At 40.1% G+C, this 27,947-nt stretch overlaps 1 protein-coding gene across 7 annotated transcripts in view; it reads right to left on the bottom strand.

Moving 5' to 3' along the window:
* The window catches only part of MTSS1 (MTSS I-BAR domain containing 1), a 178,627-nt gene that overhangs the window by 4,109 nt on the left and 146,571 nt on the right, over positions 1-27,947 (bottom strand). Inside the window, exons 7-14 of one of the 7 annotated variants that reach the window (XM_048841599.2) lie at positions 18,301-18,458; positions 17,064-17,171; positions 15,639-15,736; positions 12,615-12,825; positions 5,040-5,159; positions 3,895-4,089; positions 1,939-2,103; positions 1,360-1,519 (exon numbers count right to left, since the gene is read on the bottom strand). In XM_048841599.2, the coding sequence (XP_048697556.2) occupies positions 1,360-1,519; positions 1,939-2,103; positions 3,895-4,089; positions 5,040-5,159; positions 12,615-12,825; positions 15,639-15,736; positions 17,064-17,171; positions 18,301-18,458 (1,215 nt within the window). Of the gene's footprint in view, positions 1-1,359; positions 1,523-1,938; positions 2,104-3,894; positions 4,090-5,039; positions 5,160-12,614; positions 12,826-15,638; positions 15,737-17,063; positions 17,172-18,300; positions 18,459-27,947 lie in introns of all 7 variants that reach the window. The other 6 variants (XM_048841601.2, XM_048841598.2, XM_048841603.2 and 3 more) reach the window with 6 other exon arrangements.

Raw genomic sequence — 27,947 nt, 5'->3', positions numbered from 1 at the left:
GTTCCCTAATTGATCAGCAATGTAACAACGAAACAACGTTAACCCGGACGACTTTAAGTGAGGAGTTACTGTATCTATTAATATTTGCAGAAGACACTTTACCAGCATGTGCACGCACCCAAAAGGGGAACAAGCCCAAGATACCATGGCCACAACTTTCAAACCTAGGTGTCTAAAGTTAAGCACCTAAGTGGCCTGATTTTAGAGGGGATAAGCACCTACATCTCTCACTGAAGTTAATGAGCATTATGGGTGCTCAGCACCTCTGAAAAAATCAGATAACTTATTCAGGTGTCTAAAAAATTTGGGTGCCAACCATAGAGAACCCAAGTTTTAAAACCACTCACTACTCTGTCCTGTTAGCCACATCCCAATATTTTTAATTCATCAGTGATGATGGAAGTGCAGTCCTGATCTAAAAGGCCGTTCTAAAAATTGCATTGTGACATCTGCTGTGTCTCAATGATTTCTCCATCAGATACATTCGACTTATGAGTAAAAATATTTTCTAATGGCCAGCCCTTCAAACTCAGCCTAAGCTCTGAGTGTTAAGCCTCCTTCTCACAAACTAGAAGTTAGAGGTTATGGCAAATTAGGCCTTCTGTTATAACTATCCAACCCTTATAACCTTTAATGGGCTTGCATAGGTGTAACGGATTCAAAATTAGTAAACAATTTTAGTGGTGCACAAAGAATAAATCCGGCTCACTCCCTCTTGGCTGGGTTGCCTCTTCTGAAGCTGAATTAAAAATAAATCCTGAATGCAATTTGTCACGTATCCCCAAATAAACTTTCAGAAAATCTATTTTTCAGTTAAAGTTACTACAATTTCCACCTATGTTCAAAAAAGCTCACAGAATGAACTAGTCAGCTACTGAGCAAAGTTCATGGATTTGCCATTGGACAATACAGGACCACCCAAAAGGCTACACAGTCAGTGAGACAAATCATGGAGAACATTATTAAATAAAACCCATAAAAGATCAATCAGATTTACAATAAAAATGGTACAATACTTAAGGTGAAATTCACTCCTACACAGTTCCTCAGACCTCTGGTAAGTCTTTAGTTATTGCATAAGGTGTGCAGGCACCACTCCACTGGAGTGAATTTTGCCCTTATTTGCTGTGTAAGGTAGAACAGGCTCAGAAGCTCACAAGATGAAATCTGTTAATATACAGCTCACACTTAAGCCTGAGCAAGCCCTCAGCATGGTAAAGTTAGCTTTGCTCTTCTCCCGTCACCAACCAGAAGAGAGCAACGTTTCCGGACTTCAAATCCATTAGCAGTGAGAAGTCAGGGGCTGTGATGGCCTTTGTTTTGGATGGTCAAGAAGTGCAGCAGCTTAGATCCGTATACCTTGTGACGGGATAGTGTCCTCCGAACAGCATGGTGTGGTGGTTTGAGTGCTGTAGCCACTGGAGCATTGCAAGGAATCTCTGCTGCTTCTCTGGGTGTCCAGCTGCAGACCTCTCGTCAGAGCCAGAGCTAGCTCCTCGCATGCTTCTATCTCCTCTCCCTGCTAGTTACACACAGGAAAGCAGCTCGTTAGATTTACGTATGATTCCGCTGGGGCGTTACTTCCGAGACCACACCAAGTTTGGTCCTGTCACTGTTGTATCCTTTCCCACCTCAACCTGAATCACCACCACAACCCAACAGGATTATTTCTAAATATTCACTATTAAAAAAAGAAAAAGAAAAGGAGAGAGAAATAGGTGTTTCTTCTTACATCATAGTTCCAAAGTGCCAACATACTGAACTGTGTATCCTCCATAGTTGCATATTTATGAATGCCGAAGACTATGCCCATGCCTTAACCATTTTGTCTTTATAAAAAGAGTTATGACCACAGAAATCATTAAACTAAAATGTTTGCAAGAGATAACAAATACATCCCCTGTGCACAGAGCTCCATAGTAAAAATTAGAGCATCACCCTTGTGGTAGCTGACACAGTCATACTCCGAGGTCTCTGGGCCTCCTCAGTGGGCACAGATGGTCCACTTGGGGCTCCTCCATTAGGGTCTGGTTCACGTTTATCTTTGCGGCGTTGCAAGGTGTTCACCATAGGCTGATCATATGGACCTGGTTTAGCCCAATCCTAGGAAAATGGTTCCATTAGTAAACATATGGTCTATGCGGAAATACAGCCATTCCTATTATAGAACACCACCAACATAGCAGCAGAGTAGGTATCAAATGTAGGTGCAATACTGAAAAAAGTGAAATAAAATACTTAATTCTCAGGATATTTATGAAGAAGTTCATGATATAAACCCATCTCTTCTAATCCTCCTTTAAACAAGGTACCTAAAATACCTTAATTCTCTCCAGGTAAAACTCAGTTGCATTTAAAACCTAAATTTTCAGAAACACAGAGGCAAAATTTATGTCATTACCACAAATGAGCAATTGCAATGCATGTGCAAATGGCCAGCTAGCCATCTAAAAATTCATATGCATGGGCAATAGCAGAAAGTGCACACATCACATTATGGTTGCAGTGTTCTGAAAATTCGGTCTTAAACAGATCTAAATACCACATTAAAAGTGTGCATTTATTCTGAGTGTTTTCTTTTAAAGCTACTTATTAGCTGAAATCTAGGTTTTAGTTAGAGCTATATTGAGGAGGGCTAACTTCACTTTGCATACTGATGATGCTGAATCCCTGAAGAAGGCAACTTTTCAAGCTATTGGGAATATATGCACTTATGGCTCTCTTAAGCAGTGAAAATTCTGAGGGTACATAGAAACTATAGAGCATGCACCAGGAAAGGTGTTAAGCAGAGAAATTTGGTGGGACTACAAATTCACTGATGATCAGAATCAGAGGTGCTGCTTACCAAATGATAATGCTCAACTGATTGTAAAGAGGTCTTCTCTAATCTGTACATGAAGTCCTTTCTCCCTTTTCCATAAATGAACTGCCAGAACCTGAAGACTACACGGCCCATTTCTGGTAGCAGCCTGGCTGCTAATCAGCCTCTTCTCTACCCTCTTGAACTCATGGAGGATACCCAAGCCCAGAGGTGGTCATTACCATCCTCCATAAAGGGCTTTCAGAGAGAGGTAGAGCTACAGACTCCAAGTTTCAGAGGGTGGGGTAGAACTGGAAGCCGATATGTAGCATTCTACAGCTGCAATAAGTATCCCAAGTCTGGATTTAATTTATAAAAAGTCCCATTTAAAAAAGCTGCAATCCTGTAACAAAAATCCATAGCCACCCAAGAACTTCACAGCTGTCTGTATGATGCACACCATGGCTACTTGGAGCTTCAAGGGGACAGAACTCAGATTGTCCTGGTCCAAAAACACAGGCCCATTCCTCCTGTTTGAGCTAAATGAGAATCTCTGAAAGCTCTGGGCACTATTGGGCCTATGACACAATGAAACAGTTCTGATTCCATCCACTAAAAGACAGGGGTATTCTCTAGTAGTTCTTTACAATAGCTAAATGCAACATATGTACATTGTTAATGAATTTAAAAAACATCTACTCAGTGAACTAGATGCCAACCCTACATTTGCCTCTTCAGGCATAAGTTCGGTGGGGTGCTAAGCAACTTGTGGAAGTCTTACCACCTGCTGAACAGAGCCTAGAGTGCCCACAAAGGAACAACCCCCCCATCCCCCTTTCTAAGGCCAACCCTATTTTTAAAGGCAAGTATTTTACAAACCTTAGACTATTCATGGTCATGCAGAAATATTGGTTTAGTTCTTTGTACCTTTATAATCGGATTGTGGTAAATATTCAGCATTTAAACTCCACTTTAGCATGGTACTAAACAGAGCAGATCAACTGGTAATTAAGTGGGATTTGAAAGGCAAGGACCGCAGTGAGTATCGAAATGCATGGAGAGGAGAGCATTGCTGCAACAAAAGAAACACAAACCTTCCAGCTAGGGATCTTAGATGATGATAACATGCTTGGCCCAATGGTGTAATAATGACCGCGTTCTGGAAGGAGGGTTGAGGAAGCCCGAGTCCATGCGCGGGAGACAGGCGGGAAATGAGGGAAAGGACCTGCACCAACTGAAGCTAGGTATGGGTCACTTGATAAACTACAGTGATAAAACCCATTAGACAACTGGAAACAAAAAAAACAAAAAACAAAAAATAAATTAATATAAACAAGATGAGTATGGAAACATACGGTGACTGATATGCTCTGGGCAGAAAGTCTCTTAATTTTAAAGCAAAAAAATTGAGAACTGCTACAAATTAACAGCTAATTAAAAAAAGGATCTAATGTTTGCTCTTGAAGTGTGCCTGCTTGAAAATTGTTATTTGAATTAACAAATTTCAGAGGACAATCCAGAAATCATTTTTTTTTGGACTAAGCAGCTTTGCCTGGTCTCCCCTGGAGATGGTATTTTGAAAAAAAAGAGACTCAACAATTTACTGATGATGCAGCTCTGGATATGGAAACTAAACATTTCCAAAGCTGAAAATGTTCATGTCAGCTTTATCATATGCAATAAAACAGAGAGGGGAAAGTGTGCAGCCTCTGAAAATGATATGTACCAGCAGCATAATGACAAGGGAGGGAAGGAAAAATGGCTGGATGAGAATGGATACTGACATCACTGGCTCCCCTAAATTTAGGGTTTATCCAAAATTTATTCTAGCATGGTGGGGTTTTTTTTTGCATGCCTGGGTTTCTCAGAGATTAATGCATAATACAATAATTTGGAGAAAACACATGGACAGTGAAACCTGAACAAGAGGCCACTCATATTAGGCAACTACTCTCTGCAGACAACTTCCCACAGTGCCCCCAAGCAGAGAGTGCAGTATGGCTGCACCTGTGTTAGAAAAACTCTTAAGCCACCAATTTGTAGGTCCCCGGACTGGTAGTTTAGACAAGTTTCACTGTAGTTTACTCATGTATTCATTCGTTGAGGGAGTGTATAACAGTTCTTTTTCTCATCTTCACAGGGAAGGGTCTTAGCTCCATGTCCCATGCATGCTGTTATTCAACGGCTGGGCTTGGCTAATGAGCCAGAAGATTTGTATGTCTGAGATGAAATTTTTCACCTTATCTGTGGAGGCCCAAGCCCCCATGGTGGAGCCTGAGCTGACTGAGGTGGGGGAACTGCACTCGCTCACTGACTGGCAGGTTTCAGAAGCTTCTGAAGAGGCAGAGCTGGACGAATTCTGCAGCGTGAACAGCACCACAACGCAAGGAAAGGAAAAAACAAGCCACCAACAAAGGAAAACAAAGAGCACGCACAAACAGACGGACAAACACAGAAGAAGGGGAAGGATGAGAAAAGCAGAGGGTTAGGGGTTAAATCAATCATTAAATACTGCTCAAAGCCATCACTAGTGATCAGTAACTGTACAGAAGAAACTAATTCCTTAATGCAAGGACAGATGGACCTCTTGGTTCTCTCACCCCCACTGCTTTCTGTGCCACTGCACCTCCAGGGCCAGATGCCCTCAGGTGCTGAGGGCCCTCCTATATAGTCAGTGGAAATTGAGGGAACTCAGCTTATGGGCCTTATATGCATTTAACTATTTAATATCAAAGGCAGATTATATCATGAGCTCAGTTTCCTACTGGAAGCTGTCTAGACTCAACATGTGCCTGCAAAATGGCAAACACCCCTTGTGCAAACAACTTCTGGTTTTTGCAGATGCAAATGTGCGTATGCAAAGCTTGATTGCGTTTGGACATTAGAGAACAGCATACAGTCTGACTTTCCCTCTTTGGAACCCTTCCCTGTGAGACCAGGTTGACTATGAAATCCCCTCACAATTATGAACATACCTATTGGGTGAGCTTAAAGTTCAATTCACCCCTTTAACTATTTCATCACGGTCAATATTTTGTTAAAGCCTGGAATGACCGTGGTTACCCTTCAATGAATGCACTCGCTACAAATCTAAAAATCACCTCTTGTATGAAAGAGATTAAAGGTAACACAACACTAACATAGCAATCTAAACAGTGCTTTGCACAGCAACAAATGCCATTTTTCAGGGTTATATTTTGTTCTACGTAGCCTGCTACCTTGTCCGTTAGATGACGACTCTTGGTGTCAGGGATTGTTCTTCAATAACCTTTCTTGGTTAGTATGGCTTAGGGGCATTCCATCGAATATATACAGTATTTTGGGCCATTGTACCATGTTTTTAGATTAGATGGCACTTTCCAGCTTTCGACCTATACAAGAGCCATATCCATTTCAATCTGTCGGTATCCTCATTTTGCTATATTTTCAATTCATGTACTGTGTTGCTTCTTAAAAACAAACAAAAAACTTTTGTCACCATACCAAGGAAGACAAAATCTTACTGACGGGCCTGATCCAGAGCCTACTGAAACCAATGGGAGTCTTTCCACTGACTTCAGCTGGGTCAGGCTGACAGTGACTTGAGATCACTCCCTTGGATTTTTTCCACAGGCAGCAGAAAGTCTCTGCAGTGACTTCTGATGGTCTGTGGTCAATAACACAACCCAACTGGATTTTTTTAAAGCTGAAGAAACTCAGGACAAGCTAATACTTGATGGTGGCTCACAGAGATTTATAGTTCCTGGGGGACCCCTACTAAATCTCACACGTGGTCCGTTGGGTGACTGGGTCAATTCTGAAATGAAGTGACAACAAACTGATATTTTATAAATCATTAACAAAGGAAGAGCTCCTGACATGACCAAAATGATGCTTGGTCCAGTCAGTTAATGTCTTCCAAGCCCGTTTCTTACCCAAGGAAAGCTAGTTTATCCACACACCAGAACTTTCTGCTAGCCAATGAATGTAGTACTTTATTGAATGCTTTCTGAATAGCTAGGTATCAAAGGATATCCTGTATTTTAGCCTGTATGATCTTTTAGACAGAGGCTGCATCTTCATCTGTAATTGGGAAGCACTCAACACACTTGGGGAGCTATAGTCATAATAATTTCTGCAGACTGCCATATAAATAACTGATGAACTCCAACAATTAGTTAAGCATAACAGACCTCCAGGCCCTTGTACCCAGGTGTTCCTACTAGTTTACCTAACACATGTAGTAAAGGTTCCTGATCCATATATTTTAAGTTGGTATTAAAAACAAACACACACTGACTGTCAGTGAAACTGTTACTAATTTCAGTCAGGTTTTAAAAAAAAAAAAAAAAAAAAGATTTGTAGAGTTATCTGCACTTCATAATTTATGTAGAAAGAAGGATTTTTTTCCAGAAATATTTCCACTCTGAACTATACTAACTTCTTCCTTACTATCTGATGCAACAGGATCTCCTCATCAGCGGATTCCCATCAGCTTCCTGATTTGTACATGCAAAAGCAAGTTAAAACAAACCTGCCACATATTTCTGACCTAGTTTCCCTTTTTAGAGATTACCCATTTTCCTTTGTCATCTCTAGAAAGATATTTTAAGAATCCTTTATTGTTAGTCAAACTGTCTTCTGCAATTTGAGATCAGAATTTATTTTGCTCTAGTTGTCCTTTCAACTTGCTTTGTCTGCTTCTTTATTTACTTTTCTAATACCATTACCTAGTTTTCATCCTCACTGGGTTGTTTTAAAAGCTTTTTTGATTTTTTGTGACTTGTGCCTTTACAATGGCTTTTGCTGTCCTTTTGTCATGATTAGATTTAAACCAGAATTAATTCCATGTGCAGTCTCTCCAACTGTGTAATTACTGTCCACTTTCCTGCAGTACATTTCTTACATTATTATAAACAAGGCATTTTCATGTTCACTCAAAGTCAAAAGACATCATTTTATTATTACCCTGATAAGTCAAATATAATTATTAGGGCTGTCAAGAGATTAAACCACAATCACGATTAATTATGTGATGAAACAACAACAGAATACCATTTATTTTAGATCTTTTTGGATGTTTTCTACATTTTCAAATATATTGATTTCAAGTACAACACAGAATACAAAGTGTACAGTGCTCACTTTATATTTATTTTTTATTACAAATATTGGCACTGTAAAAAACAACAAAAAAATTATTTTTCAATTCACCTCATACAAGTACTGTAGTACAATCTCTTTACCATGAAAGTTGAACTTACAAATGTAGAATTATGTGCAAAAAAAATCTGCATTCAAAAATAAAACAATATAAATCTTTAGAGCCTACAAGTTCACTCAGTCCTACTTCTTGGTCAGCCAATTACTCAGACAAACAAGGTTGGTTACAATTTGCAGGAGATAATGCTGCCTGCTTTTTGTTTACCCCGTCACCTGAACGTGAGAACAGGCATTCGCATGACACTGTTGTAGCTGGCATTGGAAGATATTTACGTGCCAGATGCACTAAAGGTTCGTATGTCCCGTCATGCTGCAAACACCATTCCAGAGGACATGCGTCCAGGCTGATGACTGGTTCTGCTTGATAATGATCCAAAACAGAGCGGACTGACGCATGTTCATTTTCATCATCTGAGTCAGATGCCATCAGCAGAAGGTTGATTTTCTTTTTTGGTGGTTTGGGTTCTGTAGTTTCCGAATCAGAGCGTTGCTCTTTTAAGACTTCTAAAACCTCGTCCCTCAGATTTTGGACGGCACTTCAGATTCTTAATCCTTGGGTCGAGTGCCATAGCTGTATTTAGAAATCTCACATTGATATCTTCGCGTTTTGTCAAATCCTCTGTGAAAGTGTACTTAAAACCAGCCTGTGCTGGGTCATCATCTGAGACTGCTATGCCATGAAATATATGGCAGAATGCGGGTAAAACAGAGCAGGAGACACACAATTCTCACCCCAAGAAGTAGAGTCACAAATTTAATTGATGGATTATTTTTTTAACGAGCATCATCAGCATGGAAGCATGTCCTCTGGAACGGTGGCCGAAGCATGAAGAGGCATACGAATGTTTAGCATATCTGGCATGTAAATAACGCCGGCTTTCAGGTGACATTGTAAATAAGAAGCAGACAGCAGTATCACCTGTCAATGTAAACAAACTTGTTTATCTTAGCGATTGGCTGAACAAGAAGCAAGACTGAGTGGACTTGTAGGCGCTAAAGTTTTACACTGTTTTGTTTTTGAGTGCAGTTATGTAACCAAAAAAAAAAATCTGCATTTGTAAGTTACACTTTCATGATAAAGAGATTGCACTACGGTACTTGTATTAGGTGAACTGAAAAATACTATTTCTTTTGTCTATAACTTTTACAGTGCAAATATTTGTAATAAAAATAATAATATAAAGTGAACACTATACACTTTGTATTCTGTGTTGTAACTGAAATCAATATTGAAAATGTAGAAAAACATCCAAAAATATGTAATAAATTTCAATTGGTATTCTATTGTTATAAGTGCAATTAATCATGATTACTTCTTTTAATCGTGATTCATTTTTTTTAAATCGCATGCGTTAATTGTGATTAATTGACAACCCTAATAATTACCACATCAGTTGACCCTAGATGCTCCCAAACCTGGGCCTCTCTATTGTACTAGGCTATGGTTAGCTTCAATAGGACCTCTGCCATGTAAAGTGTGCCCCAAAGAGATGTTACGTGCTGTCTCTACCAGCATATTCCCCTCCTTAGTTTTATGGAGTTCCCTCAAAACAAGACTTAGGCAATTCCAACCCCACTTGATATAAGTCTAGCCTTTTAAATAACTATCAACTACAAAAGACCAACCTGATCTGTGTTCTTTAATTGCTCAGTAATATCCAGCTATCACTTCAATATACTGAAAAGCAGTCTTCACTTTGCTGGATGTTCACTGATAGATTAGGTAGCTCTGTCTATCTGTTTGGTAAAGTCTGTATCCTTCTTGTTTAAAACACTAGGTATCCCTCATTTTCAGCTAACTTAGTAAAAAAAAAACCACACCCTGATTTATTGTTAAACCACTAGTTATATACTTTTCTAAAACTATGGTTTACACTTTCTACCCATCTCCTACAGCCCTCGTGGAAGATACATGACCATGGAATTTATGCACGGTCCCTTTAAACAACGTGGTGTTAATACATGGAGCTCACAGAAATCACCAGAGCAGGTGCTCAGTCAATGCTGGATGTACAGCTTTTGATTTCCTTTTGTCATTCTAAAACTCCCTTTTCTGCTTCTCAAAATGTTACGGTTGGAAATGACATCTGGGTTTCAAAAGCAACATTTAGCAAACAGTACCTGCGCTTTCTTCCCATAGGAGCGTGGAAGCACAATACAAGAATGAAAGTCTGGCCGTTAGCTGGAGACTCACAACATGAAATATCCTGTACGTTAAACAGCCTTTTCATAAATTTCCTGTCACAAATTTATCAGCACAACATGCGCATTTTAATTAGTGCTGCACATACAAAGTAAGCCACTTAAGCAAAAATGAAACTGCCAGGCAATGATCTGTTACCTTTCCCTCGAGGGAAAGGCAGACATAACTTGGGACATGTTGAGTACATACTTATGCATCGTACCAAGATACTACAGTTGGCAAGTCAATGTAAAATAGCTGAATTCCCAGTTACTAATTTACTACCGCTATTCAGGAGCTACAGTGGTATTCGGGTTGCTTTGTGATTTCATACGTAGCTTCAGAAATGAACTAAAATAATACTTGAGCCAGATCCTCAACTGGTTTAAATCAGCACAGGTCCATTGGCTTCAATGAAGCTATGTCGACTTATACAGTGAGGATCTGTCCCCTTATTTAAGAAGATGCAAAGAGAATTTGTAGGAGATAGTGCTGATGCTTCCCTTCCCTAAATGACCTTAACAGAAAAAACTTTGCCTGCAAAAATACCTGCCAGTACCATACCGCAACTCACCACCCTTTTACCCAAATGTGCTGGATGTTTTATGGAAAGGTAAGGGGATACCGACAGGTTAAATCCATATATTTTAAAGTTAACTTTCTTACCTTTTTACTAATCCAATTTTCATTTTTGATCATTCATGTTGCATTTACTTTTTGCATTTCACTTGGCTTAGCCTTAGATCATCAAAACAGAGCAGTCAATTAACTGTCTATATGCAGTTCCTAATCAATTTCACTTTCAGGATCTCATCCATGTGAAAAATGCTGCAATGTCTGAGCTGCAACACTGCAGAGGATATACTTATTTGAAAACAAAATGTTTTCATTAAAATAAAAAAATGGAAGTATTTGTGTTGATGTTCCATTTATGTGACTATATTCTGGACCTAAATTAACCTGAGAGCGTTCTACTGCATGTCCTACAGTTTTATTTCTAGTTATACTTATCAAATACTCAGCAAGAAACAAGGGACCTGATGCACCAGATGTACTGATGACAGATGTGTTTCTACTGTTTGGATTCAAACTCTCCATTTCCTGCTTTAGCTGGAAAGTCATAGTTTTTAGTGCATACAAACTCACCTAGCTTTTACCAGATGAAAAAGATTAGATTTGTATTTATTAAACTAAAAACCTTCATTAAAGAGGCGCTAAGGGCATCTCTTCTTCCAGTGACCTGTGGGCTACTAAGCAACAAACATAAATCTTAACAAAAGATGACAAAGACCTACTCAATGGTCTTTGAGTAGACCATACCCATACTCAATGGGTATGTCTACACTTTGAGTTGGGGATATAATTCCCAGCTCGAGGAGACATATTCATGCAAGAGCTACGCCCCCAGCTTGAAGTACAGACATACCCCCAGTGTTGTGATGTTGAGCTCTGGGGTGGAATTTAGTATGTAAAATGGCAAAAAGCCTTAATTAGAGCAAGAAAAAAAATTGTATTTAAAGGGTGATTTGTAGAAACTATGCAAAATTCAGCTGCTGAAACCGAGATGCCAGTCAGCCACAGAAACCCCATTTGCATATTTCACCAAGGTTTTGTAGGATACAAACAAACAGACCATAAACAGAACACAACTCAGTTTGACAGAGACATGTATAGAATGTACTGTCTGGTTTAAAAAGACCAGGAAAAAAGCAAGAGGTGAACTTCTAACCTCACTGATGTCAACAGCAAAACTCCCATTGGCTTAAGTGGCTGGGATTTCGCCCAACATCTTTAGGTTAATATGCATGTCTTATAAGTAGTATTATTTAAAAAGTTTACATTGTTTTAGTACTTCTCTCGGGTGCTGGATCGGCAGCCCTGGAGAATGAGGTTATCCATGGAGAAGGATACCTCAAGTGGCAGAGCAACTCAGGGCATGGCTACACTCAAAACTTCAAAGCGCTGTCATGGGCGCTCTCCCAGCGCTTTGAAGAGAGCTCTCCCAGCGCTTCTGGTACTCCACCTGCTTTGGGAGTGGGCCATTTCTCAGAGGTCAAACAGGAATGAAGTCTTATGTGTATTTAGTCCTTGGCCTCTTTGCCAACACTATCAGCAAGGGCACCAGAGTTAATACGAATTATGAGGCTACTGTGGCATGGATATCTGACCACTGGGAAATTGAACTGAGATGACTTAACTCAACAGCCATTAGATGTTAACAACTTGCAGGCACTGCTGACCTAGATAGGGTATGAACTAGTGAGCTGGGTGCGTGAAGTTCAAGTGGAAATTAATTGCCTCATTTAAAAGTGTTCAACTTGATTCCATGATACCCAAAAACCACATGCTCCTTCCTCTAACTCCATAAATTTTGTGTGCGCATTACCGTACACGACACACACAGATTTGTATTTTTTCGCTTGCACATACCTGGTTAGGTGCTTCGGGTGGCATAGGGGATGGCGATTTGGACTGGAAAGCATCCTGGGATATGAATCCAGAATCATGGGATGACACGCTGGACAGTCTCATGGGCGCTTGCTGAGGCAGATTGGAGCTGCGATAGCGATAGTGTGAACTAGGTGAGTGAGAGTGAGAGCCACTCGACCGGGAATCACTACTGTTAACGCTGTTCAGACTGCTGTGAGAGACAAAAGGAAAAGAGAAAGGAAAGGGGAGAGGGAAAGACAAGAGGGAGGAATGGGAAGAGACCAATACAGTACAATTAACACTCTACAGGTCTAGCAACAGGCAGCATAAACCAGAAAAGAAATGTTGATCAATAATTGGTAAAAATCATAAGAAGCTGCAAATATCCTGAGCGATCAGAGAGGGAAAATGGCGTTCTGCATTATTATGTGTTCTGCGCTCATTAGGGGCTGGACTCTGACACACTTACTCACACTGAGTAGTAAGGGTAGCACAATCTGGCCCTAAGGAATTCATTTCCCTAGCTTGGGGAGACAGTAGAACACACTCTCTCTCACTCACTTTCACTCCCTGGGCTTTTACAGAGCTCCTGTCACCAAGCATGAACAGTCCATTACTGTCCCTATCTGATGGTCAGCAGAGAGAGTCTAGTTTAATATTACCGGCTCAGATATGTTAAATTCAATGTAATGGGCCACACTGTTAAGGTAGTGGCCAGTAACATGTCTGCAAAGTTTAAAGGCACATCCAATAGCCTGCATCTGACTGGACAAAGAGGGTCAGTAGGCAGACAAACAGATGCAGTTTTTGGAAATGGCTTTGAAAATGCGAACTTATCTTGAGTTCTCTAGATCTTCTACAGCAGGTTTCACTGTATAAAAGATTTCTGCTGGTAAACTGCAAACTGAAAGCACATAAGGTAAAGCTATACTGAGGGTATTTATCAAATGTCAGTGAGTACAGAGAGGGAAGAGACTTAAAGATCCCAGCTAGTAACTGTGAAAAAGGCATAAATATTACTGACTTCTGAATAATCCAAAAGAGACTGGTTTCAGAGGAACAGCCGTGTTAGTCTGTATTCGCAAAAAGAAAAGGAGTACTTGTGGCACCTTAGAGACTAACCAATTTATTTGAGCATGAGCTTTCGTGAGCTACAGCTCACTTCATCAGATGTTTACCGTGGAAACTGCAGCAGACTTTATATACACACAGAAATCATGAAACAATACCTCCTCCCACCCCACTGTCCTGCTGGTAATAGCTTATCTAAAGTGATCAACAGGTGGGCCATTTCCAGCACAAATCCAGGTTTTCTCACCCTCCACCCCCCCACACAAATTCACTCTCACTAGCACCAGCAGGAGAGTGAATTTGTGTGGGGGGGTGGAGGGTGAGAAAACCTGGATTTGTGCTGGAAATGGCCCACCTGTTGATCACTTTAGATAAGCTATTACCAGCAGGACAGTGGGGTGGGAGGAGGTATTGTTTCATGATTTCTGTGTGTATATAAAGTCTGCTGCAGTTTCCACGGTAAACATCTGATGAAGTGAGCTGTAGCTCACGAAAGCTCATGCTCAAATAAATTGGTTAGTCTCTAAGGTGCCACAAGTACTCCTTTTCTTTTTCCAAAAGAGACTGTTTTCAAAGTTCCAATAAATCTATGTTGCATTAATTATTTACCAGCCACATATGGGTGGTTTTCAAGAGTTTCCTCTTGCCTCTTAAGATAACTTACTAATGGCATTAGTAGCACTCCCCAATGTAAGTATAGGGAATAACTGCTCAGACTGGTAAGCTCTCCCCAATGGTAAAAAGGAAACAGAAAAGGTATCCACCCAGCTGTATGCTGATTCAACATGTATAACATAATTTTTCTATTTAAAAATTGCATGTAAAAGTGTGTGCTTGGGACAAAGATGGGGAGGGCTGTGTTGCTTGATCCAGACACACAAAAACTGCTGCTACATGATCTTATCACTTGAGAAAATAAAAAGCTGTCTAGGAATATACAATGTATTTTCAGCCATTTTCTTTTACAGTTTCAGGATATTGCATCTTTAAGCCTGTGTTCACTGCTGTACATATAAAATTTATACACACATATATATACATACACGTGTGTGTGTTTGTGTGTGTGTATGTATATATATGGTGGATAATTTTATATTATATATATATATATATATATATATATATATATATATATATATGCATGCAGAGACAGCTAGATACATATATGAAGAAGTGCAATTTTGCTAGGTCTGCCATGCTATAGGCTGAATTCAGCTCACACAAAGGAGCTTACGATCCATTTGATTTGCAAGGTAAATCAAAAAGATAAGAGCATTAAAGGTTACAAAGGTATTAGAGCAGAATACACAATAGGTATTCATCCCTTTTTTTTTTTTTTTTTTTAAAGGGTGGGATAGTTAATTATTTAGACACCAAGGCACAGGGGCAACATGCTGATAAACTGTTTTACTGAAAGAAAACAGTTTTCCAGAGAAAGTAAAGACAAGATCCAACTATTCCAAAATACACTTTAGGACAGAATTAGACAGCATTAAACAGTCTTGTATTTCACAGTAAAGCATTTCCATTTAAAAGACTGAAAAAGTAATTGACTAGTACATTCTTCCCTTTCATACAATTTAAGCTAGTAGTGAATTACAGCTACTGCATGATCATTTATCTAAATCATCATAACATGATGTATTCATGATCAAAAAGGGCAACTATGAGTGAACAATTCAGAGCTTAGATTGGCTAATATGGTTTGCTCTTTCATCTGCAGTGCACTAAGCTGAACTGAATCAAACGTATCCTCAGCGGTCAGTCTCCTTGCATTCAGTTATTTAATAGTGCCCCTCATTTTTCACGTCCTGTCACACAGTTAAATGGATAATGACTAGTAGGGATTGATATCTCATTATTAAAACAAAATACAGGCACAAATTTGCAACAGAGCCTGGGTCTCTATTTTCCCCAAAATAGATTAAAATGACATTTCCCCAATCTGCTTACCTGCAAACGCTGGATTTTCTGGACATGGTGGTACTGGGAGAGGATGGAGGAGTTTGATATGACCAGCTGTAATCAGAACCTTTCAAATCTAAAATCACCTGGTGAAACAGAATTGATCATATAAAATGCTTTAAAAAAAAAAAGCCATTTTCCCTCTCAAGAAAATACTCCAAATTTGCAAAAAGTTGTTCATTAGAGGAATTTTCACTACAAATCTAGCGATATTCTTCTATTGATTTACACTTTGTGATCACCAAATTCATGCTTTCTATTTTTTTTCGTATTTAGCTCTGGATGGATGATGAGCACAGACTAGTCAGCTTCATTTTTGGGTTCTGGCACACTAAAGCAATGTCCCAGTATTTGGGTTACTAACATGAAAGGGAAAGTTTAGATTTATACAAAAATAATAATAATTTTTTCACTTATTTACATGTAGTAATAATAAAAAAATATCAACCCTCGGGCCATGATCCTGCAAATAAGAGCATACTCATTAAATTAAATGGATCCAATTCTCATTTACACTGCTGGATCAGTGTAAAGGAGTCAGAATGAATAAGAACTGGACTCCATAAGACTACTCAAGTGTTTGTGGGATAAGGGCCTAAATTCTAAAACTAGGTTACTTGATAGTAGACCTATATGGGGGTTTGGGTGTAAAACTCAAATAACAGAATGCTGGGAATTATCTATCCAGAGCAGTGCTGCTGTTGTCTAAGATGTTCAAAGGTACCTTACGGGAGTCAAGCACCCAAATCCACTGAGTTTCCATGGGAGCTGGGCACCTAACTCCCTTAGCCTCTTGAAATGTCCAGCCTAAAATGTTACCATAACTACCTTAAGATTTGTTCCTGCATTTGCTTTTACAGTTCTATACATGCATTTAACAGATACTTTTAAAGGTTCAAAAGAACATTTATACCAGTTTTTAGTTTTCAGTGGCCAAACAAAGGTGGTGGAGGGTGGAAAATTCTCCCCGAGCAGCCTAATTCTAACTGTAGCCAGCAGCAAACTTACAGTGGGGCCCCACGACAAAAAAAAAGCCATTTCCCTTTGAAAGAGTCCCCCAGCTCTGTGGTTGCAGGATGTTATTTTCCAGCACCAAATGGTGAAACTGATTTATAAACAGCACTTTCCACTCAGTCCTTTTTGGAGCACAGGTGGTTGTTTCTTAGCTACATTCAAAGTGACATTTTGGGTTGGTCTGCCACAAGTTCAGGAGAGAATCGATGATTTACTTGATTTATCAAGTTGGAAACACTGTATATATTAAAAGTGAAAAAGTTATCAAGCTGCACCTAGGCACCTACAAATATATACTCAAGTATTTTTTACCACTTGGAGTTAGTAAAAATTTCTAATAAGCAGCCACCCTTCCCCCCACTCCCATAACACTGCCTTTTCTAGGGAATAAGAAATAACCTGTTCACTTGATGATGGCAATTTGTGAGGATCCATAGTGAGGTTTTTCAGGTCATCTGATATGGTTTGGAGATGGGTTATTTCTCCTAGCATTGATATTTCTTCTTCCTGAAGAGATTAAAAACATAACAGTAAGGCTCACAATCCTCTTGGATTTTAAAAATTGCCATATATAGACCATGATGTGCAACCTTTATCACTCCTCCTCCTGGGTACAACTATGTCAAACAATCAGTTACATGCTCATGTGTTTGTCCAAGAGATTATTATTTCCCATGGAAAAGGGCTGGAAAGTTCAATCTATAATTCTTAAGAACGAGAACCACACTGCAGCAAATCTGTGCCTCAAAACTCATGCTCAATAAGCTACCTGTCTCACCCAGGAGATGCAGAAATCTAAGCAAACTTTTAGAAAGACTTGTGCAAACAGAAGTGCAGTCCCTCTCTGCATTTGGAATGGCAATCAGAACTCCTAAGTGTATTCAGTGTTTGGCCTTAGGGATCTTATCCTTGAAACTAAGACACAGTGGTTGAACTTATAGTTTTTGCTGGTTTTGTGTGCACTTCATTTAGATAAAGTCATTACATAAATCTGAGATTCAGACTGGCACATAATTATGCCCAGGGCTGGTTTTGACCTTACAGTTTCAGGAACATGGCAAATTACCACAGCAGTTGCTTCAGCTACCATGGCAATTTTATCCAGAACTCCAGCGTCTGCTATTCACTTCTTATTGCTTAGGCACCCTCCTACCTAACATTTAACTGTGGTTCTACTTAGGGACTGATGCCTTTCATAAGCAAGCATCAAGAACATATTGCATATGCAACTATCCACAAATACACAAGTCTTATATAATGAGACAACATTCCATCCCTGGGCTTCAGGCAAACTGAGCTTAAGGAAATATACTTAAACCTCTCAAATGAACTGAAAAGGGCCCTGTGTAGGTGGCCGATGCCATCAGAAAACTGTGTCGGAGCAAACTGGGAATCTGTCAGATAATCATTTCTGTATATGGGGGGTTGGCTCATGGAATGTACACAAGTCCTAGCGGAGTGAAGAGTGAGGGAGGAAGGATACTTTTTAATATCCCATTTTAAAGAGAGGGAGGCAGAATATGAATTAGTAACATCTAAAAGTTCATTCAAAACTTTTATTACTAATTACTCTACCTCAAAATTACGTTCACCTGTCAGGGTTGTTAATTTTAAGAACCTGAAACAAAAGACTTACTATCACAGGCCGTAGCATCGAGATGAAAGTACAGAAGCGACTGCGTTCTTCAATGAGGGCCTTTCTAACAGCCTGCTTCTCAGTTTCTTCAAGCAGCAGGTACTTATCATTGACATCTTGTAATGCACTGTCCAGCTGGGGCTGGATGTCTCCTCTCCCTGTACATGGGAAAGAATCATAAGTAGGTTTTGTTTGAACTACTTGCTTACACAGAAGGAATTCCCTATTTTCAGTCAATATCACTGCCTCATTGCCTGACAAGGCTATTCATAATGTGAGGCTAATCAGCATTTTCTATAATTAAAATATATTTTCTTAATCAGTAGTTTACCATAATTTCTTTTTCACCTGGAAGAAGAAATACAACCCCCTCAATTCCAATTGAAGGAGGTTCCTTCAAGTTAGAAAGAGCAGATTCTGGTTTGTATTTCACATGGAGAGTGTAAGATGGCTGTATAAAGCCAATCTTATTAAAAAAAACCTCAGCCATTCTTGTTAATGACTGTTGCATGCAGGAGTTGTGAAGGTGCCAATCACTGACAGCTTTCTCTCTCCCCCTACCCTCTCTTTGAGCCTAGTTCCTAGTTACTTTTGGTTTTGGTAGGACCACGAAAGATTCATGCACTAGTGATGTTCCTTAGGATCAAATGACAATAGGTGCTAATTACTGATGGTTAGAACACTGAATTCTCTTGTATCTCTAGAAGTAACTGGTAATAGCAAAACACAGTATTCACCATTCTACTAAGGTCAAAACCCTTTCATAAGTTATGCATAAGTCCAGTAGCTTTTACATTTTTTTTTTTTTTTACCTAAAACCAATCTACTAAAAGTAATAGGAACAGACTTTTGTCAGAGATCCATCTATATAGTTGCAACAAACTCATTATGCTGAAGCTTGCTGCCACAGTAAGTATACATCAAGTCTCATTCTAAAACAAGTTACACCCATGCGTACTGTCCACCACTCCAAAAAAATGGGTTTGTAATGAAAAGCAGCCTTAGCTAAAGCATTATTGATTCACTGTTATAGCTACAAGACTTTTTAGTACAACTTATTAGGTTCTGTAATATTTTAGACTCAGACACGTACATTTACCCTAAGCGTTAAATAATGTGATGTCTTTTCTGAAATTTTTCAGAGTAACAGCCGTGTTAGTCTGTATTCACAAAAAGAAAAGGAGTACTTGTGGCACCTTAGAGATTAACCAATTTCTGTAGCTCACGAAAGCTTATGCTCAAATAAATTGGTTAATCTCTAGGTGCCACAAGTACTCCTTTTCTTTTTTCTGAAAATTTTATGTACTTTGTATATTTCCATTTCCATCAGTGTGGAATACCAAGGACTACTTGTATATTATATTTATGTTTGTTCATATTAGTGAAGCTCCTCCTCCCAGATTCATTGCAGTGATACTGCCCATCACTAATTTTTGCATCCGTCTGAAATGTCGGGGGAAGACCATTTCCAGGCAAGATAACAGTTGGTTAGCATGTTTGGGTACATAGTTGCTATGTAGGGGCTTCCCCCCAAGCTGAGTTACTGAACTCCAAGAGAGGGGCAGGGCTTAGGACATACCCTTCTTCTCAGCATCTCCCATTAGCTGCTTCGGCGTTTCCCTGCCTAGTATGCTGGCTTTTGTTAAGCACCTCTCTCCCCCCGTTCACCATATAGGGAGTGTAGGCACTTAATTCAGGTTTTCTGGATTCCCAGTGTTTTTCCAGTAGTTTCTAAGCACCTGTTAGGCATTGCAACTCCTACACCCTTTGTGAAGCTGGCCCAACATTTACATTTCACCCTCTGTAGAAACCTTTTTTGTCTCCATCTACACCAAAGACTGCTATATAACATTTTGTAATGTTTGGCTCAAGGATGGGGTTTATGAAATGGTGGCAGATGAAGAAACTAACTTGCCTTTTCTGGTGCACCAAAACTTCAGTGGTATGAAAGTTGGCAGAGTTGCAATTCCTGGAAGCTGAAATCCTATTAGGGAGCAGACCTGACAGAACATAGGATTTTTCCTTACTGTTTTGCAAGCCAACTTCAGAAGCTATACCTACATGGTCCTCTATAAAACAAAGACTACTCGATGTACCAGGTGCAAATGTATAACGCGGCCTATACAGACCAGAGACTACATGCTCATTTCACCTTGGACTCTCATACATTGGATGAGAATAGTTACTCCCAACCTTAATTAGAACAGAATTTGATATCTTGGTACAACATTGTTTTAGAGAGAAAGCAAAAGGCAAGGTAAGATTGGGTTAGCCTGATGGTAACACATTACCATGCACATGATGAAAGTACACCATCTAAGATGTACTGTCTCCTTTAGAGGCAGCATATTCCTTTCTTAGGAGGGAAGTTTATACAAAGGAGCATTTTGCATCACCTTGTAGTGATGCCTGGGGCCATTTTGGGAGCATGACTAACTGGACCGTACAGGCACCACGACCAGCTTCACCCCTCAACAAGGTCATTCACTGAGACCTGAGGGCTTTTATGGTGAAGGTCAGCAAAGAAAATTCATGTGAATGTCTTTTCACTAGTTGGTGCTGAGCAGGGCTTAAATTCAGCCAGAGCTGTCCAGAGCCACGTTCCGGTAAATGTTTTCAACCCCCCTATAGATTTTATAGCATGTTAGGGGGAATGAGGCCCCTCTGGAAAATACTCTATAAGAATTTAACCCATGGTGCTGAGACTTGGGATTTATTAAAGCAATGTGTGTGCTGAGCTCAGGGCTCCTGTTGCCTACGGGTTGAAATCTAGAGTTTAAAATGGGTTGAAAAAAATATGTATAATTCAGTTTCACTTGTTTTAGACTCAAGTCAGGTAGAGAAAACATTTAATAGATCTCTAGCTAACTACACCTTCTATGTATCAAACAACTAGCACTAAAGTGGTTGACCTAAAAGCACAGCCAGTATAAACTGGTGCAGAGATCTCTTAAGATGCATGTTTGTCAGTAAAGATTTATATAGAGATAAGTACAATAGGAGTTAGTTATTTCTGTGGGCTAGCCGAAGCTGGCACTGAATTACATGCCAGGCTCTAAGTTCTGTGGCTTTAATGATGTAGGACAGCAGAGAAGCTAGGACACCAGCACATTTAGGGACAGCAGAGTACATATGACATCTTGAATGATCAAGTATTTTGAGGAGCGTGTAAAATTAAACTGAGAGTTTGTGAGTGAATCCTTAATATACAATATATATGCTCTGTCAAAGTGGTCTGTAACAATGATAAGCTACCAAAAATATAATTATCTGATGCAAATCCAATCAAAGCTATAGGCGCAGAGCTGGATTAATATTTATTGGGGCCCTGGGCACAAAGAATATTTGAGTCTCTTCTCTTCTCTCCCCCCGCCCCGCCAGGGCCCTGCCTCCTGTTCTTCTCCTTCCCACCAAGACCCAGCTCAGGCCAGAAGCAGAGCTGGGCTGTGGTACGAGCTTCCCAGGGAGCCTGGGCTGTTGTGGTGAGCCCTGGCACCTGCCCTAGACAGTGTGCTCCAAGGGGCAAAGGCAAAGCTTTTCTCGGGCCCCCCACCCAAGGCAGGTGGAGGGGCTGAGGTTCCCCACAGTGGCTTGGGCTCTCTGGGAGGCTCTTACCAAAGCCTAGGATGACCATCCATCCTGTTTTGGCCAGGATAGTCCCCTTTTTAAGCCTTACCCTGGACGTCCCAACTTTTTAGGCAAAACTGTGCCCTTGTTCTGTTGCACTTGCCAGCTGATCATCAAGCTCAAGCCAGCTCCATGAAATCATGACGATGTATGTTAAGGCTTAAACTTATTATACGCTATTAAAATAAATTAAATTAAAAAAAAATTATCAGTACATGTCTGCTGCTAAATTTTTAAAGAAAGTCAAGCCACTGAAAACTGAACTGGTAGAAGTCAGTGGATAAACAGCTGGAACTAGAATTTTCTGAAGTGCTAAACTGGGTTTGACAGCAGTGGCTGCTGCTTCAGGAACAGAGAGAATATTTTCTTCATTTCAGTTTATTCAGCTAGTTCAGTTCAGTGACTAGTTGGCATCAAAGTTAAGACACCAATGGGAGTTGAAAAAGCAGAGATGTTTGTTTTTCTCTTCCAATCTCTGAATAAAAACTAGATATTAGAGTAGTGGTTCTCAACCAGGGGTACAAGTACTCCTGGCGGTATGCAGAGGTCTTCCAGTGGGTACTTCAATTAATCTAGATCAGTGTTTCCTCAACCTGGGGATTGCAGCCCCCAGGGGAGCCACAGGGATGGGTTTGGGGAATCACAAATGCAGGGCCAGCATTAGGGGGTGGCAAGCAGGGCAACTGCCCCAGCCCCCATGAAGCTCAGTTACATACTTCAGCCCCGTCACCTGAGGCTTGGGTTTTAGACAAGTGAAAAACAGGCTCAAGTACAACACTGAAACACAAGTTCAATATTTATACTCCAAACAATTTATTTTATAATTATATGGCAAAAACAAGAAAGTAAGCTTGTGTGCTGTGACACTTGTATTTTTGTGTCTGATTTTGTACGCAAGCACTTTTTAAATGAGGTGAAAGTTGGGGTACACAAGACAAATCAGACTCCTGAAAGGGGTACAATTGTCTGGAAAGGTTGAGAACAACTGTTTTAGAGAATGAGATCTATTAGTTCTAAAGTCCTGAAGGACATGGTGACAAGAAACAATCAGTTCAATTCACTAACTACAGATAGTATTTCCTCTGCTTAATAAATTAAGTTTATATGCAAAACCTGTTTTTGATAAACTGACTTTTTTCTTTATGTATCCACAACATTTAAGGTAATTTTATTTAACTCATAAAAACAATTTTAAAATGCTGTTCTTGTGCATGGTAAATGAGCACAGTTGTTCTGTGGCACTCAGTTTCCCTTCGCCCAGGAGCTCCACAGTAAGTCCACTGAGGCCTGTGTCACATGCCAACACCCTTCTTGGGGAGTAGTTTATGAACATACAATATGCTCAAACAGTCCCTTTTGTCCCAGTATCCTACTGGGTACAGCCCCTCCTTTCTGAAGGTCTTTCTATTTCGCAGCTTCAAATAAAGTCTCTTTCTGAAGTCCTCCACTGGGTACAGTCCTCCTGTCTAAGGCCTGTCTATTTCCCTTTCACAGTCATCCTTCTCTGAGGTCTGGCTTCAATTTCCCTGGATAATACAGTGCTCTCTAGCTCCAACTTCCTCTCATTCCCTTTGGAGTCCTCTGGGTTATCCAGGTCCCTTTCTTGACACCTCTGCTCTCTGGATTCTCAGGCTGTACCTCCAGAAAACTTTCCCAATTGCTTCCCAAAGGAATCCTATCAGGAGCTCAGCCCCAGCTGCTCCTCTCTACCTCCAGCTGCACTCCCCTGCTGCTCCTGACTCTCTCCCAGGAAACTCTCCACATCCCTCTTTTCATATCCACTCCTCCCTGCCTTATGAAACCCAGATACTTTCCTTTTTGATCAGCAGCAGCCAGTTGGTCACATGTGCTTATCTGCTGCCCAATTAACTGAAAGGAAAAATCAGTCAAAAGTGCCATCCCTTTCACCCCATGACATGCATTTTTAATTGAGTCTGAATCTCCATCCAAATACAGGTTGGCACAAATCACAAGTAAAACATTAATCATCATGTAGAAAATACAATGTGTTATTCATAATTTTCTAACATAACAAAAACATAAAAATTGAGACCGATCCACGCACATGCAGAGAGTGTAATCTAGAGAGAAAACTGTGCTTTATTGTACAGTGTGAAGAACTCTCTGATGTTTTCCTAGTGGGCAATGCATCTGCCTCGACTAAAGCAGCACAGTGCTAGCATGGACCCAGGACAAGACTGCACACTGACTTACATTGGTGCAGCATTACCAGTGGGGACACACTCAATTGGTGTTTGACCAGCTGTGTCAGATCAACTGACTGACATTACCATCCGTGGATTTTTCTCAGACCAGGCCTAACACTTTCACAACTGTTTTACAGTAGGGTCTATAACTTTTAAAAAATAGTTAATTTAATAGTGGCCTATGAAATTATAGAATTACTAAGTTCCCCTCCCCGAAAAAGTGAAACATTAAAAATTGGGGTTTTTTTTTGGCAAACTCTGATTTGAAACGGGGTGGACTGATTTAAATCAAGGCAATTTAAAGCACCAAGTGGAAAGCCTCAATTTAAATAATCAATTGTTCTTCAGTTATTTTCTAAAGAAAGGTGCATTCTCATTGGTTGATATAACCATTAAACCATGTTGATTTACAACTAATGCTGCCTTTACATCAGGCTTGGTACATTTTTTGCTACTTAGGAGGGTACACAAATACATTTATCTAAGCAACTACAGAGCTTAGTATTTTCAGATTCCTATTATCTGTACATTTTTAGTATGTTAGAAAATGGTGAAGGATATATTGCTTATTTACTATTATTGTGCCATATTTATAAAGCTTGACCTCAAAAGTTAGATGTTTTTCCCGATTCTCTCTTTATATAGAAAATCAGTTTTAACTCCAAGTTTCTGAAAGAGACTCATGGATTCAGCATATTTTTTTCTATTTAAATGTTTTAAGAGATTATAAGCCGTTTACTGTTAAATTCAGAGTTCATTTTAAATAGATTTTTAAAAAGAAAAAGTATAATTTAAACGAATAAAATCAAAGAAATCCAATTTAAATAAAAATATCTGATTTTTAATAAAAACCCTGATTTTTATCCACCCCAATTTCAAATCGTTCCTGAATGGACTCACATTTTCAGAGTCCTCATCTGCCTCTTGAAACAGGCAAGGTGGTAACTTTGTGTCATTTTTTAATAACTTTCAAATCCTTTTTATTTCAAGTGATTCGCTCCTCTTTGTAATTAGATGCAGTGATTAGAATACCATTTACATTACACTGGAGTTTTTCTTTTCTATCAGACTGAGGATTATATTATTGACACCACACAAGAAAATACGAAAGTGACTATATTTTGAGAAGAATTTTGAAAATGATTGTAAGTGCCTTAAATCTAGACAGTAGCTCACAAATGTAAGTCTACCAAATGCAAAATATTAGTCATTAGCTGAACTGCTGAAACTAATGAATGACTCTGTTTCAGAGAGCTGCTATAAATGTTCAGCTGTTCCTCAAATATAATTGTGCATGGTGAAAGCCCTGGATGAACACAGAGATTCTAGGTTAAATTCATAGGTCTATTGGTATAAATGATAAAAGATGCACTATCTATTTCACTAGGAATCTACTGATGAAGTAAAGTCAACTGATGGTGAAATTCAAATCATCATTGTTTAAAAGTTATATAGAAAAAAACCCTGCACTAATTACTTGGTGTATAAGTGACTTAGCTTATACTAATGTAACTCCACTGACTTCAACGGACTACCACTCGTGTAAGTAAGGAGTAACCAAAATCAGGCCCAGTGTATTTTAGCCCAATTCCCTTCAACACAAAGTTTCTTTAACCTCACACAGCTCTGGCATCACCTGTGCCTTTATAAAGCTCTTGTATTACTCCTTTATGTAACCTGCCAAACCTATGTGGACAGGATGCATCCTAATGACTGTTCCTTGGACAGGAAAACTGTACTGAATACCCACAACACAGAGCCTAGCCAGCCAGCAGATAGGGCTTGTGATCTATGTGTGGCCTACCCTCTCTGCTCCCTGAAGAAAAGGTTACTCACTTTGTGCAGTAACTGTGGTTCTTCGAGATGTATGTCCCTATGGTGCACATGTGCCTTTTGAGCCCTTAATCAGAGATTTTTCCATTAGCAGTTTCTGTTTGGCTCATGCATGCACTCCTTACTTCATGCTGTGCTCCAAAAATACAGAGGGCTACGCAGGCGAACCACCTTCACTCGGTTCCTTCCCTATCCGAACGTCCAAAAAGAACAGTTCGAGGCAGAGGGGAAGTAGGGCAGGAAGTGGAGCATCCATAGGGACACACATCTTGAAGACCCACAGTTATTGCACAAGATGAGTAACTTTTCTTTTTCTTGAAGCAGTCTTCCTATGGGTGCTCCACTTCAGGTGACTACCGAGCAGTATCCTCACAGGGAGGAGGGAGCTTAATAATCAAGTCCAAGACTAAAGACAGTACAGCAGAACCACATGCTGCACCAGATCTGATGGTGTGGACCAAGGCCTAGTGCTTAGAAAATGTATGTACTGAAGCCCATGTAACAGCTCTGCATCTCAGACACTGGTATGTTTTTGAGCAATGCTGTGGAAGTTGCTTGTGATCAGGTAGAGTGTGCTATGATCCTTTGCAGAAGCAAAGCACCAGCTGCATCATAGCAAACAGTAATACACACAGGGATCCCTCCCAACAATCTCTGTGATGAGATCATGGACCCCTTTAATCTTTCTGCAATGGAAACACAGAGTGTAGGTTATTTCTGAAATGGATTGGTTCTATCCAGATTAAAGGCCAATGCTCTTCGTATATATAATGTGTGAAGGGAAGTCTCCTGCTCAGATTTATGTGGTTTAGGAAAAAATACTGGTAGAAGAATAGACAGCACCTCAGGTAAGAACTTTGGTGCAGTCATGGGGAGACCTCGTCCTTGAAAAAACATCGTAAATGGGGGGGGGGGAGGCTGTCTGCCATCAAGGCTCCAATTTCCCCAACTCTGTGGGCTGACATGATAGCTACTACACAGGCCATCTTCATAGGTAAGTGAAACAAGGAGCAGGTCGTCACAGGTTCAAATGGAGGGTCCAAAAGGTATTTAAGTACTTGGCTGAGATCCCAAGTCAGAGTGGGATCCTTAACCTGGGGATAAAAATAAGATTCCCCATACCCTTAATAAATTTTGATGACAGAGTGTGCAAAAACAGAAAGTCCTTCTAGTGGGGAATGAAAAGCTGATATTGTTGCAAGATAAACCTTAACAGAGCTCCCCCCGCTCTCCCTAAGTCCAGCAGATAATCCAAGATGTCTGGGGCGAAAAAGATTCAGACACAAGACAGCAATGGTGACTCCTTCAGAAATGGAAGAGGTTCAGTCATTGGCAAGTAATTTCAGTTGACTCAATTTTCTAGCGTTTAGTAATACCCGTTTGTACTCCTGTCAAGCAGGTGGATTCTAATCCCATGAACCATGCAGAAGTCATGCTTGGAGACAGAGAACCCCTAGACTGGGGTGAAGCACAACTCACGCTGGGAGAGATGAGGGACGGTCAGAAGCTTGAGTGCCAGTTGGACACACAGGTGAAGCAGGTCAGGATATAAAGCTTGCCTTGGCCAGATCAGTACTACGAGGATAACCCTGGCCTTGTCCTGCCCGATTTTGTTAATCACTCTTACAATTAGTGGTGTTGGAGGGAATGCATAAAACAGACCTATTGTCCAAGGAAGGAGAAAGGTGTCTCCAAAAGAGAGGCACCTAGGGCCTCCTCTTGAGCAGAATAAGGAGCACTTCCTGTTCCTGGGTGTGGTGAATAGGTCCACTTGTGGAAGTCACTAACTCTGCAATATCTCATGAAGAATTTGAAAGTCCAGCTCCCATTTATAATCCTGGGAGAAGCACCTGCTGAGCATATTGGCTGTGACATTCTGGACTCCAGGAGGATAAAGAGCTGAAATCTGAATCTGATGGGCTATACATCAGTTTCATAACTTTATAGCTTTGGCACACAGGGAGAGGGATGATATAGAAC

This window comes from Caretta caretta, chromosome 2, assembly GCF_965140235.1.
Source record: "Caretta caretta isolate rCarCar2 chromosome 2, rCarCar1.hap1, whole genome shotgun sequence".
Classification (NCBI taxonomy): domain Eukaryota; kingdom Metazoa; phylum Chordata; order Testudines; family Cheloniidae; genus Caretta; species Caretta caretta.
The sequence above is the reverse complement of the archived record's forward strand: the minus strand, read 5'-3'. Positions and strand labels throughout refer to the sequence as shown.